The sequence below is a fragment of the Squalius cephalus genome, assembly GCF_949319135.1.
Source record: "Squalius cephalus genome assembly, chromosome: 4".
NCBI classification, from domain to species: Eukaryota; Metazoa; Chordata; class Actinopteri; order Cypriniformes; family Leuciscidae; genus Squalius; species Squalius cephalus.
Genome location: NC_137125.1, coordinates 45,755,276 through 45,777,873, shown reverse-complemented (window position 1 = coordinate 45,777,873; position 22,598 = coordinate 45,755,276). Strand labels below are relative to the sequence as shown.

At 36.8% G+C, this 22,598-nt stretch overlaps 2 protein-coding genes across 3 annotated transcripts in view; one reads left to right on the top strand and one right to left on the bottom strand.

Moving 5' to 3' along the window:
- Window positions 1-1,195: 1,195 nt before the first annotated feature.
- mrps33 (mitochondrial ribosomal protein S33) lies at window positions 1,196-2,615 on the bottom strand. Of its 2 annotated transcripts, none has more exons than XM_079869467.1 (3): window positions 2,416-2,615; window positions 1,989-2,203; window positions 1,196-1,894 (listed from the first exon to the last, which is right to left on the bottom strand). In XM_079869467.1, the coding sequence occupies exons 2-3, from the start codon at window positions 2,201-2,203 to the stop codon at window positions 1,789-1,791; spliced, it is 321 nt and encodes a 106-aa protein (XP_079725593.1). In that variant the 5' UTR covers window positions 2,416-2,615; the 3' UTR covers window positions 1,196-1,788. The 2 variants fall into 2 exon arrangements, with proteins under 2 accessions (XP_079725593.1, XP_079725592.1); XM_079869466.1 differs by having other exon boundaries at window positions 1,197-1,894; window positions 1,989-2,209; window positions 2,416-2,614.
- Window positions 2,616-5,444: 2,829 nt separating this feature from the next.
- The window catches only part of tmem178bb (transmembrane protein 178Bb), a 76,368-nt gene continuing 59,214 nt past the window's right edge, over window positions 5,445-22,598 (top strand). The window contains exons 1-2 of the mRNA XM_079869465.1: window positions 5,445-5,803; window positions 7,135-7,778. Of these exons, the coding sequence (XP_079725591.1) occupies window positions 7,397-7,778 (382 nt within the window). The 5' untranslated portion in view covers window positions 5,445-5,803; window positions 7,135-7,396. The remainder of the gene's footprint in view (window positions 5,804-7,134; window positions 7,779-22,598) is intronic.

Sequence of the window (22,598 nt, the reverse complement as noted above, 5' to 3'; positions counted from 1 at the left end):
ACATACTCTTTTGATACACACAAGACTTCTAAATTATGAACATCATCAAGCCTGTTGTTCAGTCTTTTATACTTTTTTTAGTAAGTAAAATATCTTTTAGTATTATTTTTATGTTCTTATAAAGTAAACAAAAGAATAACTTTAGCAATATTTCAAGATGAACATTTATAGGAAAGAAATGTTCTTCTCATTATTCTTATATCTTTTTAAAGAAAATACAAGTATGAAAAATTATACAACAGGCTATTGAGAAATATGTTTTTGTATCTCTCAATCATCATTGTATTGCATTACATTATGTTTTGCCTGCCACATTTAAAACTACAAAGCATTTATCATAAAACTAAGCATTTAAATACCATCCATACCAAGACATACTACTGGGAGATAGAGAGTAACAACTGATATTTATATGCATATTATGTAAGTAGTTGTACTGTTGTACAAATCTAATTGATGTACAACATTTTTTGATGTCTTTATATGAAGACATAAAAAATAACAACAGCTGCATGAAATGGCATATTTTTGTTCAGTTTGATCCTAAGAATAAAACTGAGGTTTTCTCCTTGAGTGTAAGCTCCATATTCTCACTATATCATGGTTTATAAAAGTCTGATGTATCAAATGATACAAAACAAACCCGTAATGCATATATTTAAACTTTTAGACAATGTAAACTAAACTGGTCCGTTACAAAACTTAATTTTTTTCTGACTATATTTTCATGTCAGGCTTTTCAGAGTTAAGCATGGGTACTTTGTAAAATAAAAATTGCATAATTAATGATCTAGCCAAAAACATTTTCGCATTGTTATTTTTGATACATCGTAGTATTTGAATAGCATTACTGTTTTGTTTATGCAGTATCATCATCTTTTTTATGTACGCCTACAACTGTCTATTGTGTATATTCTAATGTAAAGTGTCCTTGAGCATTATAAAGCCTCTATATAAATGAAACTTAATACGTTTGACAGAATAAACCAAAAAATAGGAACTTAGTCTGTTGCACAAGAATATTTGAGTGATTAAGGAACTGATGACCCTCTTGTGCCTGTGATTCTTGGAGGAAGATTTTTTTAAGATGCAATTTTATCATCTTTATCATATTGGGTGTGGGGGGTTTCCGAATATAGACGGGTTCACAAAATGGCATGTCATTAACAATGCTAAATAAATGCAAAATTTCCAATTACAATATATGGTGTATTGATTTGTGGGCACAAATGTAACACTATAATATAAATGATTGTATGTCATTTATGCATGTATGTCATCTAGGAATGTGCTTTTCTCTCTTTATAACAGTCCATAATCTGAATTGTCTTTTCATGCTACGCAATGGCATTTCAACCATGCATCATTTAAAATTAAAATAAATAAATAAATGCTTGTGCGCTAATAGTTTATTATCCCTTTCAGAATTCTCTAATTATTTTCTTTCAGTGTACTTCTCGAAAGACAAACCAAAATGTGTTGGTTAGGCAATCTGAGGATGTTCCATTATGGAAAACTGGCAACACTCTGCAGAAAAGCAAAATCAAAACCATGTCAATTTTTTTTAAATAAGGCTAAATGAAGATGCAAAATGTACAAAAAAAATCATATTTAATTTCCATCACAGATGTCATGTTTCTGTTTTTTGTTTTTTTGTTTTTCACCACAATCTCTGCTACTATAATGTTGCCACTGTTATAAACAATGTCCCGTTGCCCATACAGGTATAGCTCAGTTTCTTCACCAGATTCTCAAGTGTCCGTTCATAAATAGCTGAAATGTGTTGGTCTACTTCTTCTTTGTGGCTCTCTTCCCTTCTCCCTTCTTAGGTTTTCCTTTCCCCCGCAGTTTCCTCAAGCGTCTCATTTCCTCCTTGAAATCCTGGTGCTCATCCCTAAAACGTTACCAGAAAAATGTCATCAACAAAAACAGAAGAATTAGAAGATAAAATGTTCATATGTGCACTATAATATTATGCCAGAGCCTACCTGAAAAGCCCCAAATATCTGAGCTTCTGGGTCATTGAATAGTAAATCTTGTGCGGGGGGTACCAGTCATACACTTCTTTTCTCTGGGCCGGAGGGGGTTCTTTAAAAAACCCAACCACTTTCATAGACTTGGAATCTGTGTGACGGGACACATCTCCAAATATTCGGGCGCTCAGACGGGCCATGCGCAGGGCATAGCTAGAAAGACCAGCCATCTTCACCTAACAGAGAACACACAGATAAATGCATTAGTTAAATGACACATGCATGCATTGATGGAGATAGATAGATAGATAGATAGATAGATAGATAGATAGATAGATAGATTAATTCCATATCTTTAAATACATGAGTGTATTTTATTAAAGAGGCTGCAATTGTTTTGTAGATACCTGGCAGATAATTTATCCAAATATTGTTTGCTTACCCTTTATTAAAATCCCGAACGAAGCAGGTGAGGTCCAAAAATATAGACTTTATTGTAACGGCATGTGGACATTAGATACTTAACAATACAGACAATTCAATAACTAGTTTAAATACTCGTTTATGGTTAGTTAACAGTTCAACCTTCATGCGCTCAAACACACACTGGGGGGAACATAAAAGATGAGCATGCGCGGAGCAGGTCAAGCACTTCCTCTTATTCTACCGTCTCACAGGTCCTTTAAAACAGTATGTGATATGTCATTCAATATATCAAGTAACATTCATTTTACTCACTTCTAATTTCCTCGAGTTAAATATTATAAAAGCTAATGAGAATATCTTTCTGTAATAATAAGACTTATTGGTGCTACAGATTTCTTTCTTTATTTGTAAAAACTACGGCTTAAAGGACCTGGCCGTTGACGATACTTCATTACAAAATAAATGAGATTTCGTGTATTCAGTCAGTGATTCGTGACAGTCTATGTTCGTGACTTGATCTTAACACAGCTAAATATTACGTTTAATAGAGTAGAAATACATTTTTAGCGTTTTTGTTTTTGTGTGTGTTTGTTTTGTTTTGGCATCCTCTTTTACTGTGGAAAATGTCTCGTACGTCACAGGAAGTCGTACTCCTGCGAAATCATTCCGTATGCGAATATTTGACGGGATAAAAGTTCTGTCTTGGTAACGGCTTTACATATTTACATAGTTTATGATTATGTTATGTAATAATTTAATGATTTAAAATACACTTTTTTCATATTTATTTAAATTTAACACGAAACATAGTTTTTTCATTAAATGCGTTAACAAGTTTGTTAACAACAATGTGAAATATTGAGCACGAGGTTATTGGACAATTCAATAAAATGATGATTTTATTTTAAATGTATCGGAAATCATTTAAAATCATTATTATTAAACCAGTCAAGGCTTGTGTGACGCACACTAGATTTGCTGTGATATATTTGTTCACTAGATGGCGATATATATACATTAAAGACATTGAAAAAGAAAGAAGCACTGAAGACGAGATACATAAATAAATAAATAAATTGATGGACAGCTCTCTGGATTAGCATGACAATCACGTTTTTCTTTTCCTTCCAATGGATGTATCTATTAACACAATTCTGGGGACAAAAAAAGGAACAAGATAACACATCCTCAAATAGCACAAGACAAATTGCCTTGTGTATCGGCTGCATTTTTTAGATTACATTGTTCAGTTTTCACTGTTAGCTGCAAATAAGTTCCAAACAAACTTTGCCTCCCTTAAAATGTAATTAAAATTTAGCTGTCAAGCTGTCATTCATACTGTTCCAGAGACAATTACAGCCTGACAGAATTCAATAAAGAAAAGACATCTTTGAATATAACATAATAGTCAATCCAATGCAAGTCAATATTATGCAGTTTCAGACCCATTTTGCAAAATTATGTCACATTCAATATCTGCCAATAGTAGCTATCGCCTAGAACATGGCATAAAGATCCACTTAAAGTTTTCCTCAATTCTGTTCACTTCTAGATTAGAAGGACAAATACCTGACATTGTTTTCACTGAAATTCTGACTTTTAAATGCAAAACATCTAAAATTTTGTTTCATATATGTATATTTGTTTGTCATATTCTAATGCAAATAATATTCTCTTTTGTTCACTTTATTGCATGTTGATTTAGTAAGAAAACTTCTTACACATCTTGATAGCAATCACTAAGTTAAATGTATTTATATGTATATATATATATCATCCGTGGAAGGCGTAGGCCATAAAATGTTCATCCAATCATCATGTTCATGTTCATCCATTAGGTCTGAATGCAATGATATGATTTTTACAGTTCATCCTGAACCAAAACAATGATATTATGTTGCATTCACGTCATAACTATTGCAATTTGGAAGAGATGGAAACCTGTGGCGTTATACTCGGAGCGGTTCATGACTCGAAATTATGCTTTTCAGTGGCAACACTATCAATGTCGAAATTAATCTGCAGCAGTCAGGTGTTACAGGTCTCAACTCTTTGAGTTATGTTGATTATTGTTATATGCTTTGAGACATGAGGTAGTTCAACGCCATCTCTCGTGAAGCTTTTGTTTTTTGAAGGAGGCGTGGATCTGGAGACGCTCTGAAGAGAGGGTGGGATCTTATGCTATTAAAGCTAGCTTGCTTTTGCTAGCCGCTACAAAATTAGTGAATTAACATTAACAATGAGAAATATATTTGTTCAGTAGCCTATTTATTTAATTTTGTTAACCGTTAATAAAAAAAACTTTACAAATTGCTCATTGTTAGTTCATGTTAAGTCCATTTACTAACTAGTAAATGTTGAGATTAGCATGAACTAAAATTAAGAAATGCTATAGAACTTTTTTCATTGCTAGTTCATGTTAATTAATGTAAGGGAGAACAAATTGAACCTATGTGTTACCAGAAAACATTTAGCCTATTAACCAATAAATTGCATATCAAAGGTGAACAGTGTATCTATAACATTTAGGCCTATATTAAACAAGTGGCCTGCTAAATGTTGATTTTCCATTAAAACTGCATCTTTACTAACGTATAGCCTCATATATATCAATCTCTTTACATACACCTACACACAATACAAATATAAAGAACACGAGAGTCCCAACATTATCTGAAAGCTGTGGCAGTGGCAATCCAATAAAAAAGAAAACGTGTGTACAAGGGCCTCTCTGACTGCTAAAACAGATGCCACCACTCTCATTCATTATTCAGCAATATACCTGACTGCTGTTGGTTCTGGACAGTGCATAGTGGTTTCAAATAACAAACCTTTATGGAAGGCTTTTGGTCTGGTGTAGTATCATTTTATAGCGCTGGTGATGCAGAATGACAAAATGAAAGATTCTGCAACCTTTGATTATTTATTCATGAAAGACACTAGTTTACTTCAGTAAGTGTAAATCCTAGAGTGAATGCCAACAAGGCGACTCCAGTTACAGTTCGACACGGAACCAAGAGCAGTAGTGCGACTCCTTTAAGAAGCCGCTTTAATAAACAATGAACATCTCATATTGACAGCATGACATCACCGCTGTTTTTCCCAGACAGAGGCAACATGCACGGATGATGTTGAGACCATATTGTCCGAGGAGGAGGATGCACAATCCGCCAAATGTTCTGATATCGATAGACTCGTTTAAACGTGAAGCTTTTGAGATGCGGCGTCGTTGAACGGTTTGATATTTCCTGCGCAGAGCATTTATAAACGTGTGTCGCTGTTGAATAGGATTATTTGGCAGTGAATATCAGCATATAGCGTATCATACAGTCACTGCAAACGCAAAATGGTCTGGAGATGCATTATTGGAGTGGAGTGAACCCGTTTTGTCAGTTTTAATTGGGGTGAGTGCGGAATTTAATTCACTTGATCAGTCTTATAAACGGGGCCCGTGCAATGGATGCAATAAGAGCATATATGTATTATTCTTAAACATTCCTTTACATAAATGATATACTATAAATTCGATTTAAATGACGCTTAGTTAATTTAAGTAATGTCGAGTCATCTTAATAGGCTACATTTCTCTTTAACAGTCAGCAATGTGATAAATGTTTTGTTCAATGCATCCTACATATTCCAGAGAGAATGTAGCCTATGAGAAAATAAACCTGACTGCCGCGCGACTGTGCATTTCTATGAAATAGATATGTAACATAAACCGGACAGCAAAAATCTATAGTCTGTCAGCGCCAACCAAAATGGGATGGGAAGGGTTGGGAACCGAAAACCGGTTCTTACTCAGAACCGGTTTTAGCCCATTTAATACCGAAACCGAACCATTTTCATCCATTTCTGTTCTTTTAACGGTCCTTCAGCAATTACCGTAATTAATATTAAAATAATTCGTTAATTAGGCTATTCTTCCGCCTATGCGAACGGAACTAAAATACTCTGACAGACAGTTTCCCGCATTACTAATATTCGCTGAATTTACCGAATCTTCGCGCGACCAGCCTACAGTCCGAGAATCACTCTTAAGAGCTGGTTCTTTTTAGTGAATTAAAACATTAAGTAGCATACCAAAAAACGGAGTCCAACTCCCGAACTAATGACTCTTTATGAGCTGATTCTTTTTTGTGAATTGAAAACATAGAGCGTGAACTAGTCCGATTCCCGAACGAATGACTCGGTTCTTTTTTAAATGATTCAAAAGCACTTGTTCATCATTGGTCGACTTCTTAAAGACATTTTTAGAGCAACGCATAGATCTCTAGTAAGGCATATTGTCATTTGACCACCAGCACAGTTAACGAATCGACAATTAGCTGTGCAAAAGACTTACGAAAACAATTAGACCCCCTACATTGTCTGTTAGGCTGTAGGCTATTTGTGATGTAAATTTATAATGACGACAAATAGCCTGACATCCATCATTTTTAGATGCTTGCAACAGAAAGCGCGTAACTGTTGCTATGGTTACCGCGATTTATCTAGCGCCTGTTTGGCCACAGATGAAATCCCGCGCTCTGACAAACTTATAATCTAACTTTTGTGGTTACCGAAACGTTTGCGAACACAATTGAAACGTATATAGCCTACTTGAATATCCACACACACCTTTTCTGACTTCCTTTGTGGGGGTTCAAATCTAAACCCAAAATTAATGGCATTCTGGCTTTAATGCAGCTATAATAACCATGGTTAAAAAAATCTTCCTCTGCTTTTTTTTAAGGCTTGGTTCGTGTGAACGAGGACCTGACTGAATCGTCTTGTCTGGTTTCATCACTGTTATTGGATGGGAAGGGCTACGGATGGACCTTAAATAAGGCTTATATTTTCTGTCGGGCTTCAGCTCGAGGTCTTCAATAGAAACAGATTCCACTGCACCGACTGATATCAGTTCTCTCAGTCCGCGTGCCCGGCGGGATGCGGGTGCACGTCGAGGAGCTCTCCAAGCTGTTGTGGTGCTGACGCGGCTCTGAGCGAACGCGAGCATGGCTGCTGGGAAGTTGCTGCTCTACGCCGGTCTGTCTCTGTCCCTCTGCGCGCTCGGGATGCTGGCAGTGGCTATGTGCTCCGACCACTGGTACGAGACGGACGCCCGGAGGTACCGAGAGAGGTGCCGAAGTTTCTCCAGCCGCCGGAAGGACCCGGGCTTTATTTACATCCCCAACAACAGCCTCCCTCTTCGGGCGAGCCGCTCGCGCCTGGACCACTGGGAGGAGAAGCTGCTGCTGGCGCGGAACAGACGGCAGCTGTTCGCCATGAGCGCCGCCGATGAGTGCAGCAGGCAGTATAACTCCACCAACATGGGGCTGTGGAGCAAATGCCATCGGCTTGGATTTGATCAAGATATCGAGGACTTCATTCGAAAAGGTAGGACAGTGATGTTTTGTGTCTATCAATGTGAAAGGCAGACGTGATATCATATTCCTATTAGAGTGTTTGCAAGGCAGCAGTGTACCGATATTCCTCAACATTCTGGTCAAGGTTTATTCTGAAACCCTAACATTAAAACTATTAATTCAGTCTGAATCGCTTAAAATTATATTTAAACTTCTAGTTCTGCTGTCTAATTTATAAACAGTGTATCTTTTAGATAAACCAATAGGCTGTTTCACCGATATTTTTATTATATTCACAATTTTCTACATAATTTAGTGATGGGGTCAACCGATAATTAATCAAGCAACATTTTACATAACAGCCATTCATACTTTAATCCAACAACAACAACAACATTAATAATTGTTACATAAAAAAAGTGTTAATTAATTATTGGTTAACCCAGAGAACCTGCATTATAGTTGTTATTATTATGATTATATTGGTTTATAGTCATTATGTATATTCTACAAAATAAAATAAAATAAAAACTAGTTATTTTCCTTTTTTGTTTAAAGAAATAAAATAAAAATCAGTTTGGCATATTATCGTTCACTTGATAAAAACTATTTACAAAAATATCTGTATCTGTATTGGTCATAAATAAACAATATCAGCTGATCTCTATTTTTTAAACAAATTTGAGACTAAAGTTTTAAACTTTGCCATTGATTGATGTAGCCTACACTGAGTGAATCAAATATATTTGAATGTTCAGCATTCAAAATGCAACAGCTGTGATGATGTCATTGTAATATTTGCATTCTGAACTGTGTCGCATTTATTTTGACCATCCATCCATAGCCAACCAATATAAAGTGGCAGCCTGAGTATGAAAGTATGAAACTTTAGCACTACTCTTTGCTACCCAGCAAGCACATGTACTACTTTCAGAAACAGCTAATCTATTGCATATCTCTTTGCAGTGCACGATTTGCTAAAACACTGAAACATTTTCATCCATAAACTCTTGACATACACAAATTGATGTCAGCCTTCTAAACTGGAGGCCCATAGGCAATACTGCCCCATTCATGTGCACAGACACAAATAATGTGTAACAAACAGAGTTCACCACTCATGTATTAGCTGTGATGAGTGATGAGTCCTTTGCATATGAAGGTGCGAAACCCTATGGCTAGTCTCACATTATGGGACTTATTATCTTCCACCAAACTAAGTTAATTTACTCCTCAATGGTTAGAGGCTTATGTAATGAATATATTAATAGCTATACACACACACACACACACAAGGATGTCTATAAATATATCCCGAGCCTCAAACTATGTCAGCCCAAACACTGTAGGCTGTGCTTCAGTCAAGTTACACCAAAACAATAGGCCCAGAGTTGCTGAGAGTCGCATACTCTCCGGTTACACGCTAACCTCTGTCTGCAAATGTGCGCTTGTTCTGGGAAAGTAGCAGCACAAAATACCCTCTAAAATAAAAACAAGCTTAATTCTGCTTATATGAATCGTGTCACCTCCGCTTGTACCTGTGCCTAATGTGTGTGCGCGATTATGTAATAGGGATTTTGTGGTGAAGAGGTGCCCCTGTAGTGCTGTGTGTCATGACTGTGTGCAGTACCAGCCGATTGTGTATTGCACCATCAGCAAAAGCTCATTTAACTCTCTGGGGCACCTGCCAGCCACATACTGCGTGCTGATTTGGGGTGGGGGTTGCATTGATAGAATAATGCAGTGTTATTCTACACCATCTCTGCCATTCACCTTGTGCGATGGGTGATGATGCAAGTAGCAGTTTGCCTGTGTGTCCAAAGTGAAGAATCATTAGCTGACTGTTTTTTTTTTTTTTTTGTTGAAAACATGTATTGTTCAGATAAACAGCTGTTTCTTTATTTGTGCGTGCTTTGTTTGGTACATATTTGTCAATAGCCAAGCCATGCGTCTTTATAAATAAATGTGTGAATGCTACCGTTACATTTCTTTTTTAATGATTATTCATATCATTATCTGGGTTGCAAGCACATCATTTTATGAAATGTGCTGACTGTGCTCATAATGGCATTGCCCATCTCTCAGAGGAAGCTTATTCTCTGTCTCTACCCAGGATCCTCTCTTGGGAGAGAGAAGGAGGAATAGAATGATGAATGAGAGAGCAAAGCAGTAGTGCACAGATAAGGGGTCAAAACTTGAAGTCATTCATTGGGAATGAAAAATGCTCCATTTAATCTAGCTATTGTATTTTTTGTGGGAATTTAAATTAAAACCTTTTCACAGACTCCAGCTTAACTAGCAAAGATAACTAAAAGTAAGCCATTCGAAGGATGATTCCAGTTAATTTTGTTAAAAAAAATGTCGATTGACACAGACGAGACGAAAAATGCACATCTATGAAAATTTTAAGATTTTCAACTATACTGTTTACGAAAATATGACAATATATATATATATATTAGGGCTGTCAAACGATTAATCACGATTAATCGCATCCAAAATAAAAGTTTGTGTTTACATAATTTATGTGTGTGTATGGAGTATAATTATTTTCTATATATAAATGCACACACATGCATATATATTTAAGAAAAATGTGTTATTTATATATAAAATATTTATATATAATATAAATTATATATAATATAAATATATATACACAGTATATATATGCAAATATTTCTTAAATATATACATGCATATGTGTGTATTTATATATAGAAAACAATTATACACCATACACACACATATATTATGTAAAAACAAACTTTTATTTTGGATGTGATTAATCGCGATTAATCGTTTGATATATATATATATATATATATATATATATATATATATATATATATATATATATATATATATATATATATATATATATATATATATATATTATTATTATAAAATATTAGTCACATATTGTGAACCTTCTCATAATGCACTAAAACACAATGAAAAACTAATGCACATTTAAAAAAAAGTTTTCATAGGTTGTTTTTTGTTAAACGTTGATGGAGAAATGAATTTACGAAATATTTGAATATTTTGTTTAATTTTGCACTTTCCTGTCAACAAAAATGTCATTTTTGGTGACTGAAATTATTAGTTTTAGTCAGTATAAAACTGCGTTTATTGTAAAAAAAAATAAAAAATAATATTAACAAAATGTTTGAATATTTCGTTCAATTATTTAAATATAATTTTTTGTCGAAAAAAACAACAACTTTATAGCAGTCTTATTCTCACAACAGCAGTTGCTCGGGTTTTGCAGAACCCCAGGAGTGTGTGATTTGTGTAGAAATGACAGTTCACCTTTAAGAATTGATTAGCACCATGCTAGAATGTTACTTATATCACTGGTATTATTCTGGAAGATTTCACATTGTAGCAACATATTGCAGCACAGAGGAAATGGTTTATGTTAGTAGTTTGTAGAAAGACAAACCTGCGCAATGGAAAGGATGACAAGAAATAGGAAATGATGCGAAAGATGGCGGCATCTGGAGTTTGTGGAAAATTGAGAAAGTCTATCTGAGTGAGAGTGTGAGAGGAGGGTGAGATCATGCAGAAACAGCCAACCCATCTCATTGTCCACCATCTGTCCCTGCCTCCCAGAGGGACACCCATCAGGGATGATGAAGACATTTTAGACCTGGAACACAATCACAGCGACAAGAGAGTGAGATCCAACCTCCCACCATTAATACAGGCAAACCTAACGGTAGGGAGAGAATAAAGATGAGAAACACCGCAACACATATGCAGTTAGCAGCAAAAAACGGATTACGGACCGAGCCAGTGTAACCTTTAGATGTCAATTGAGACTTTATTTTGCACATTTGGACATTAAATCTCACCTTATTATAAGAAGGGCCCTCCAAATCCATTCTTGCTTAGCAGGCTAGAGCGAAGACAAGGATTGGATTGTACTTGAGTTCTCAAAGGATCTGGCTTCCTTGTTTTCAGTGTTTAAATTGGATGCCATGGGAGGAAGACACCACACCTTCACAGTTCAAACAGTAAGCCGCACTGGGACTCGGGCGCTGACACTAATCAAATACACAGGTGTTGGGGTGGGATGCTGGGTACATCTCTTGGGAACAAGGAATAGACTGTGCAATGGAGTTTTTATTGCTTTGCATTTCCTCTTACAATGATTTTATTCCAAGGCATATTATATCACAGAAATTGGGTGTGACTTTCAATAAAGTGTAGAGAAAGGGAAAAGCGTTCAGTAATTTTCAAGGCCAGGAGGCATTCAAGATCTTTGGAGGAACCACGCTGAAATAAATGAGGTATCCAATAACCTCCCTTTTCATTTTCTGTTATAGCTTTCATTTCCAACAAATATCCGTATAGTGAAATGCAACTTGACAGAGTGCTTGGACTCAGCCCACGACCAGCAGATTATGATTTGGCCTCAAAGTGTGTAAAGCACCTTCATTAGTGCCGGGGAGAATATTTCTCACTTAGTTCGAATAAGACGTACAATTGTGCATTTAAGATATGACAGACTTGAAAGTAGCGCACTGCTTGATAACAGCGTGTGTTATATCACTTTTCCCCCTCCTGTTTGAAATTATGCTAATGTGATCATTGGCTACTACGTCGGCAGATATCGACATGTTTTCATCACACCATGAAAGATCTCTGACCTCTGGGAGATGTCACATGGTTCTTCAATGATTTAACATGTGCTTTTGCTTTGGAGTTTTGCATGGAGTGTGTGCACTAATCGGAGACAGTTTGGGGGGTTTCAGCTAAAAGACTAGCCTAAATATTATTCAGAAATGCTCATTTCTCTATTCAAGGCTATTTTTTAACATCCCAAAATGCAACATTCAGGGTACGCATTTGCATGACATCAGTTTTTTCACAAATTCACCCTTTGACGATAACAGTATAGTTTTCAAAAACGTTGAAACCGGTTTTCAAATGTTTGCCTTTTCAGGCCCCCAAAACACCATTGTTGTGTAAATGAATGGCCAAAACACATAAAAAGTTGGTGTCATGTAAATGCCCTCTAAGTTTTCAGACTTTTATTTAATACGTTTTTTAATAGGGTAATTTGCAAAAATAATAAGTAAGCCATTTAAAAGATGTTAATTTTGTTTAATTTACTGATAAGTGAACTCTGTGCAAAAAGTCTCTAGCTGTGTCTCATTTCAAAGGCTGCCTCTGTTGGAGGTTGCATTTGTTGGCCGCATACGCCATCAAGGATGACTCATTTCATAAAAGTAACCATTATAGTTGTAATTTCTATATGACTTTGGAATGTAATGGTTACTTTACTGAAATGAGGCAATGAAATGAGGCGCATGCGGTCGACAAATGCGACCTCTGGAGGACACAGCCTTCGAAATGAGACGGCTTCTATCTAAACATTAAACCACATGGTTTGAAAACCATTTAAGATGCCATCATGAAATCAAAATTTATCCTTTTTTACTTTCTTAATTCACATTCCTAGTCTTATTATGCACAATTCATCCGTGCACATTGCTCAACGTAATTCTTTTTTGTCTTTCATCTAAACAGGACTTGCTCCGCCTCTGAAAGTCTTTCCCTTTCAGGTGGTCATCAAGCCCTTTTGCTTTTATTTTAACCCTCTCCAAACATCTGGCAAATTCTGGTATATAATCTCTATTGCCTACTTTTTACAATCCACTCATTTCCTGATAAAAAAACAAACAAGTCAGCGTCACATTTCACCTGACTTTAAAACGGTTCCTCGATAAATCTGTTATTTTAGAACCATGCCTGGAAATCACTCTGGAAATAAGCCACCAGAATACTTCTCCCTAATTAAAACGTATAATTATTTTCCTGTCACACTGCTGTAGGGCTGTTATAATTTGTCCCTGAATGCTAGAAAGCACAAGCCCTGCTTCTAATATTGAGCTGACAGCCGTCTGTGTTTCGACGGGACTGATGAATGTGGCCGTTTCATTTGGCACCACACCGCAGAATTGATATCGGTGAATGCTGCGTGACCTCAAGTCATTGTGAGCCCTGTTGTTTGTCTTTCTGTTTTCCCTGATGAAGCCTGGCACAGGTCTCCTTCTCACAATCAGCCCTGCGAGGTGAATAAAGCGGAGGCGTGGGGGTTGCCACGCAGGGAACTGGAGGAGGATGGTTGGAGGCAGCTGAGACGCTACCAGTAGTAATGCTGCACCTGAAAGACAGACAACAGATGTGAGAGAATTGCAGTGGAACTGTTGGTAAAATTTACAGTCAGATGAATGTGACTGCTTTGTGCAATTACAAGCAGAAGTGAAGGGATAAAGAATAGACGGCGAGGGCTGTTAGTCAAGAGGAAATGACACTCGCCCCTCCCCCCTCGTTCGATTCGTCTCACTCCTTCTTGCAGCCCAATTTATATTCTGGCACGCAGATTAGTCTCCTGAAAATGGAGTGCTGATGATTTCACCACCAAAGGATTGCACACTGCAGTGAAGTGAAGGAAGGTAAAAGAATGACCAAAAAGATGTGTTTTACTCCCTCGTCATTCACGTCCTCCACAGTATTTGGAGTTTCCTTTTACAGAAGTCATCAAGAACGGCTCAATTTTTCCAAATCACTTTCTGCTGCTGTTTCACCGCCAAATCATCTCTGTGGTGTTTAGTTGCTAGTTTTGGATTTGCTGTGTGTGGGAAATGTTCTTTTGGAGCAGATCAATCGTAGGGAATCTTTGTAAGCTGAGCCATAAGACAAGTAATGCATTTGAAATGGTGAGGACAGACATTGATCCATTCAGTTGCTCATTAGTTTGTCATTGAATTTGGGAGAGTGTGATAAACACCGGATGATCTTCACTCAATATGAGAGGGTCACTGCCAAAGCGAAAAGCCTTGGTGCCGTTTAAATTCTGAAAAATCTAGGCCAATCTCATGCATTTAGATGTATAATATGATAATTAAAATGCAAATAATATTTTTGCCTATTTGGCTATTTAAAATGAATGAAACCTTATCATGGCAATGCAAAATAGGTCATTTGAATATGATAAACAAAGTTGTGGTAACCTACACATTTACCCACTAAGCAGTGGGCTTGTCAAGAGACCATTTCAGTTGTTGATACCAATACTAGTTAATTTTTATCCTTCTATCAATTTTAAAACCACAGCAAAAACGAATATCCTATCGAACATAACCTCCATTTAAAAAGTAATATATTTATTTATTAAAGTATTTTCCAAACATGTTATTTCTTCTGGTGTTTCAAATAATTACTCAAGTAACCAGTAATATAAAACAATAAGAGGAGTGATATGCCCCCCCCTCCTCCTCCTCCTCCTCCTCCTCCTCCTCCTCCTCCTCCTCCTCCTCCTCCTCCTCCTCCTCCTCCTCCTCCTCCTCCTCCTCCTCCTCCTCCTCCTCCTCCTCCTCCTCCTCCTCCTCCTCAATATTTTCATTTGATAATAATATTAAAGACATAATAGACATCTCCAGGTACTATAGATAGGCTACTGTAGAAAAAATGTTAGCATCGACTTGGTATCAAAGTAATCAAACAGAATGACAGCAAACACTAGTACGTTTACACTAAGAAGTCAGCAAAAGGTTAATAGTGTATTTTTTTCTAACTTAATATGCAGAGAAAACTATAATTAATCTTTAATCTCTATGTGCTCACAATCAATTTATCATAATCTTCATTTTCTTAAGTGTTTTATTTACCAGTAAACAAAATGCCCTTAAATCATCATTAAAACAAGAGAAGCAAAACTCAATAGGATTATTAATAAGACTTGTTGTTTTCAAATAATCTTGATTGTGTTTTTAATACCCTGCTGGTAAAGAATTTGGAAGCACAAACTTTAGTAAATCTTGTTGAATTTATGCTAAAAACAATATAAAACCATAAAACATCCACAAATGAATAAACTGCAAGCAACACAACAAACACATTCTCTAAATTTACATATTAATGTGCATTTAAATGCTTTTAGAAGGTTTTAATATCTTTGTATTCTCCACTAAATCTATCTTGTTTATGTGCAGATAAAAATGCCGATTAAGAAAGTGTTTTGAGCCACTCAGTCTTTACTTCCTGTTATTGGCTATGAGTCTAAATAGGGTCGATTGAGTGAAAGCTGGAATCCAGACCTGATCTCTGATGTGTAAGCCCTCCCTCCTCCTGGTGGACGCCCTTCCTCTTTCTCATCCCCTCTTCCTCACATCCTCTCGTTTGATCAATGGTTCATCAGAAGGGCTGGACTTCAGTTGGGTTCAGCTCACGGTGCAGTGACACCAATCAGCAATCCATTCAGGCCCGAGAAAGACAAGACGCTTGTTAAAAGCTCTGTGGGAGAGAGCAGGCCGATTCTAATGAGAACCACGTCCAGCGCAGCTGCCGGGTTGAATGAGAGCTTTCAGGAAGCCGACAAAGCAAGAATTATGGCACACGGAGGAATCACACAGCTGCTTCTGCTTCTTGGGCCGAGCGTGTGAAGGGCGTGCGAGGTGTCTCAACTCGCCCCGTGAAGCGCGTGAGCCGCGTTAAGGTGTTTTACGCTGTGAGTGACGGATGGAGGCAGTTTGTTTTTCTTTCCTCACTGAGGCCGACAGATAAGGCACAAGCAGAAGGTTGAGTGACGTCATCTGTCAAGATGTGTGGAATAATTCTCTTGCTTCTGTTGTCGTGGCAACGTGAAGACACCTGACAAATTATATTCTGCTCTCTGATGCAAGCGTTTGGGTTCGGTTTCCCCCCACCCCACCCCCTTTCCTCCTTTCTAATTGCTTTGGTATTTGCAGAACGGGCCTGGAGAGACAGAAAAATGTCTGTGTGTGTTTACGTTTCCCATGAAAGGCCAAACATCTACCTGAATAGATGAGTTTGATTGTTGCACTATATCAGTGCATTATGTCAGAAATGGGGAGTCATTCCACCAACTACAGTCAAATATTTCTTTTTAAAATGATACACATCGCCTACTGTGTTTTTACTGTGTGGGAGAAACTTATGAAACCTGTCAAGAACATGTCTGGGTCATGTTTCACCTCAAAATTACAAGAAAGACACAAGAAAATGTTTTTTTTGCTTTTTTTTTTGCTTAAAGAAAACAAAGTCTATTTTAAGCCCATTATGATTTTTTTGTGCAGTATATACTAATATATATATATATATACACACACACACACACACACATAAATATATACATACAGTAGTATATATATATATACATAAGTATATATAACTATGAGTATGAATTTGAAATATATATATATATATATATATAGTATTTGTTTTTTATTTAAATAAAAAAACATTGCATTGCATTTAATAAAATAGATTTAGAAATGATTGCATTACATCGAAAAGTACTATAATGCAATGTCATGTTACAATAAAGATAATCATCGAGAACAAGAATTATAACAAACATAAAATACAAAAAAAAAATTGACATTATGTTATTAATGTTTGTGGAGAGAATGTTTGTAGGCCTAAGTGTCATGACATCATGTCAACGTTTTAAAAAATTTAGTGGGTTAGGCTTAATTTTCTTTATGCAAAATATATATTTTTTTCCTATGATGAAATGTGATCATACACCTTGAAATTAAAAAAGTTATAACACAAAAATCTGTGCGCATATCAAATCGGCAAAGGGTATGAATTTTGATCAACTCCTCTGAGAAGATTTTACTTAGATAAAGCATAACATGCTGCTTAAATAATCGATAGTTGACTAGTTGTCTAACAACCATAATGACCCATCCCTACTGTGAGATGAAACAGAACAATCTACATTAGTAATTCATAAAACACCCTCCATCCACGACTGCTATATTATAGTTATTGTACCACTGCACGCTCAAAAGGTGTTAAAATGAAGTGAGGTGGGAAATCGCCCCAGACAAATTAATATGCTGTGTTGACAAAATAGAGCTCAAACCTTTTTCACCCGTGTCACTGTTTAAACGTTCCTTTATACTTCATTTACTTTCATTTTGACTTTGTAAGCACATTTTCACACTCTTTCAGCCGTTGCAGCATATGGTGCTGTAGTAAGGCACTTGATAAATGCATCCATACAACTTTGAGTTTTCTAATTATCAGCTCTCCCTTTGAAGTCAACAGGAAATCAGAATTGACCCCATTTACTTTCTTATCCCATGTTCCTGGTCTAATAGTGCAGTATTCATCACTTCACATCATTCAAAAGAAAAGAAAATTGTTTGCCTTTGTAATCTTTAATCAAAATCTAATAACTTGCTCTGCCTCTTAAACAACTTTCCATTTCAGCTGAAGTCACTCTGGCTAATGTTAATGTTAACCAATATCTGAATAGCTATATAGACATTGTTTTATGCTGCTTTTGTACTCATAGTTATCGCAGTCATTTCATACTGGTTATTGTTAACGCAATAAAGTGAATGGGAGTAATATGCATTATTTGGATAAGGTGAACTTGACCTTTAACCTTCACATCTTAATCTCAATCTCAATTCCCAATTGATAGAGAGTAAAAAATTCCTTGGACCAAATTTCTTAACAACTGACTGTAAACTTGGATTCAGGACTTGCTCAGTTCTAGTATGGAATGGCCACTTTTCACGTTCCAAATAATTATAATTGGATAAAATCAAGTCCCGCCTTACATTTTTTATTTTTTACTTGCAAATATATCACGTTACAGAAGTAAAATGACGGATGAAGGTCCATGTCAAAGCATAAAAGAATCAACAGAGGGCAAGCTCGCCAACAAACCCATTTTTACCATTCACTTGGGTGCATTTAAGCTTCTCTCCTCAATGTCTGAAAGGCCCATGTAATCAACACCAGGAAGCTGGATAAGTAAAGCCAGCTTTCTTCCGTTCCTTTTTGATGCATTAGCGATAGCAGCATTAGCATTTCAAGCTTCCTTATAGAAGAATGTGGCCGAAAACACGGCACGCACCCCCTTTAAATGCGAGCAAGCGCCTGATAGCTACCTATTAAGGATCAGAGGGGCTTTGATCTTCTAAGCAAAGCTATAGTACACAGAGAATCCGGTCTCAAACCCTCTTTGCTACTTAAAACTTAAATAAGCCGCAAAATTCAGGTTGTTGTCAGCCTCTGATATCCACCCTCCAAGGCCAAAAGGGACCGTGTCATGTATTAGACATTATCAGCATTGCTAACAGACTGCTTGAAAGCAGAAATGCATGAGAAATTATATTGATTGACTGCAGTAGTGGTGTAATCTATACACTAGTATCTCAACGAAGCCCCCAGATTCTTCTCCAGGCCTGTCTGAATTCAAGACGTGTGCATTTAAAGAGCAGGGAATTCATTTAAACCTGGAGCATTTTTTTTCCATTGATGGCCATTCAAAAGTAGCTATGACTTCTGAAATAGAATTGAAATTACAAAAAGTACCAACAATTTCACCATTAATAATATAATATAATATAATATAATATAATATAATATAATATAATATAATATAATATAATATAATATAATATAAACAACCTATTATTGTTATCATTATAAGCCATATTGGCAATATGTTTTATTTTATTTTTTATGAAAAAAAAGAAAATAGCCTGTTTTTAAATAAATTATATTATATTATATTATATTATATTATATTATATTATATTATATTATATTATATTATATTATATATGGTGCAATTGTTGGTGCAAACCCCTTTACAAACATTTGGAAGATTTAAAAATAATACGTTATAATTGCCTATAGTGACCAATTTTTAGGAGGACTCTTACATAATAAGTTTTTGGTCCTGTAAAAATGTCTATGTGTCCAGACAGAGAAATGAGGGTAGCGACAAATATGTGATGAAACTTCTGGAACATGGAGACAGTCAGCGGGGAGTTGATGTCTCGGCACACCTTTTTAAGACGGAAAGCCTCAGGCGATGAGCAGACCGCTCAGATGAGCAGACGACTTACGGATGTGAAACTCTGAACATCCACCTTTTTTTCACATTCACAAAGGTCTGCTGTCCAGAGGGCAAACTGACAAGCAGAGAGCAAGAAAACAGCAGAGGATCGATATCGGCATGACAAATAACGCCACAATGCATGCGGCAAAGGGATAGATGTCTGTGCAGAGTTTGAGGACCGTAGAAGGTGTGGACTAAATAAAAATCAAGAGCACAGCATCATGTTTCCATTTTTACCTGGGAAGACGGAGGAGGAAAACGAGAGTACTTGGATAAGGGAGATGGAATTCTCTCTCGCCTCAGGGAACTGCCATTAAATCGCTGGGCTGTAGGCAGGCGGTCATGCTGCTGTTGCTAGGTGCTCGCTTCTCCTCAGCTTGTGTGAGCAAACCTCCTGCTCCATCTGTCCTCTATACACTAAAATCCTCAAATGGAGTGATTTGGATTTCCTTTTGTCTGTGGTGTTTGCTCATACTTGTGGTTAGTGATTTTTCAAAACCTCTCATTTTAATTAGTTTAGTGGACTTGGAAGTGGGATCTTTGGACAAGCAGCAACTGGAACACCATAGTAACCACCTAGCAACAAAGAACCATCTAGAACACTACAGAAAGCACATAGCAACATCCTAAAACTGCTTAGAACACCTGCATAGAAACACCCTGACAACCAGCTATAACATTCAGATTGTGGTTGAGAGTTTGCACGGGCAAGCACCACCCCCATAATGTAATATATCAAATATAGAATCATTAAATAATTTAAAATAAAAGTGTAGTTTAAAAATAAATTATACTTTACAATGAACAACACTTTGTTTAAATAGCTTAAAAGCATCTTTGCACAAGGGGAAAAAACGTATAAAATGTATTGTTTACCTCATTGTCTTTTGCCAGTTAACTGGAATGCAAAGCGATGCATTTCCATAGATTGGCAAAAATATTGCTCAAATGTTTGTGTTTGCACACACATACATATAGCACACATATACATACGCCTTCCTGTTGCCTCATTATGAGTGAAAATGGTGCCCTCACTCTCTTTCTCATTTGCTCTGCGGGTCCCCAGCTGATACATAATTGAATATACGGTAACGAAGTTCGTGAGAAGGGCAACCAGTGACATCAACACACCCAAAACTAAAGTCTCAGGGGGCCGGCAGTCTCCTCATCGTTGCTTATTTAAAGACTGTCAGTCAACCTGCAGTGAACACCTTAGGGATATTACTGCTGTTTGCAGCTATAAGCACATCACAAAGGCCAAAGGATCTCTTTTACCTTTTAACAACAAATACCAGACATGCAATTCACAATAGCTTATGAAAGCATGGTTTAATGGGGGAAAGTGCCAATGACATAATTATTTGTTTTTTGTGCACTTCTGATGTTGCTCTTCTGCTCTTTTGATGCTCCTCTTGATGGAAATAAATGTTGTTATGTTATTTTAGGTCAAGATCTTGTATTGACAATGCTAGAGTCAAGCACTCTGTAAAGTCTCCTCCAGCAAATCCCAAAGACTTTCAATGAATTTAAGGCCTGGACTCAGCCAGTTCCTGTGTGAAAATTGTTCTTCATTCTCCCTCACAACCATTCTTTCACAATTTGAGCCTGATGAATCTTGACATTGTCATCCTGAAATATGGCCATGATGTGTCTTCCTACATGGTTGTTTCAGAAATGAAAAGCTACACACTTCATCAAGTTAGAAGAACTGATGCCAAACATATAACATGCTAGAAACATAATAACCACTGCAATAATGATCCAATCACAGATTCTAAATCATTTGCAAATTTAAATCCAAACAACTTTTTTTGGGGCAGGCAGTGTATATTGTGAGAGCATCATCAGAAGTGCACAAAAAAGAAAAATTGATGATTGTAATTAGTTGTAATTTTAGTCTGAATGTACCAAGTCATTGGCTCTCAGCTTTAGTATTAAATCATTCCCCCATTGCCATCTACAAAATCTCAGCACTACACCCAAAAAAACAGTAGCTATACTCTGTCATTACACCCCCAGCAAGATCAACTGTGAGGGTCGGATATAGAAACTGATTTTTATGTCGTTTCTTTTTGCCCTCTGCTGAGACAGCTGTAAATACACCTGTGAAATCAGGGAGAAAAAAAAGGAGAGAGTCATGCGAGAGAATTCAAGAGAGGGTGGAGAAGTTTTGCAGGCTGCCACAGTGGCGGCTCTGTCTCCACTGGTGTGTTGAAGGAAGAAGCTGATAACTGTCTGTCTGCTTGTATCGCTCAGAGACTGGCAGCAGCAGGGTGCCCTCTGGGTAATTGCCTTTCCCCTGTGCTCTCTGTAATGCCTCTGCTGCTCCCCATACATGTACATGAGTGCAAAAACATACTTACATAAACACTGACACACAACCACTTGAAACGGCAGCAATATATTCAGAGTTTTAATATAATACCGAGCGGTTCAAGGACACGTAACAAAAACTAACAAGGGCAGATTGTGATAGGCACAATGTTAATGAGGTTCACTGCAAGAATAACAGCTTACAAAATGCTCTCAGAAACTTGAAAAATCAGACAATTTAATCCAGAGAAAGCGTAGGCGGAAACTCCGAAAAATCAAAGCACAGATGAAATCGGAAAGCAGCCCAACGACTGCTTTCAGTGGGATGAATTTGGATCCAAACTGCAAAAATTCGCAGGCTCGGTCTAAGGTGGAGCCCAACGGAAATGACAGACTGCCAGTGCCCGGCTAATTTGGTCTGATTGTGTTTTGCTTTCATCAAGTGCATTTTGCAAAGGCACTCAAAACACAAACACATTAGGAAACCTCTCGCGTATTATGAGCAAACTCTCCCTCTGAGTGCCAAGCCCATAATTATCAACAATCAAAGATTACAATTGCCTATCTAATCTGAATATTATTTATGGACGGCCATTAAGAGTTTTGCGGCATACATTTTGCATGTAATAG

Coding starts and splice junctions, on each gene's coding strand:
- mrps33 (XM_079869467.1), bottom strand. CDS start 2,203: ATGGCTGGTCTTTCTAGCTATGCCCTGCGCATGGCCCGTCTGAGCGCC. Junction 1,895..1,988: donor AGATATTTGGGGCTTTTCAG/GTAGGCTCTGGC, acceptor GTAACGTTTTAG/GGATGAGCACCAGGATTTCA.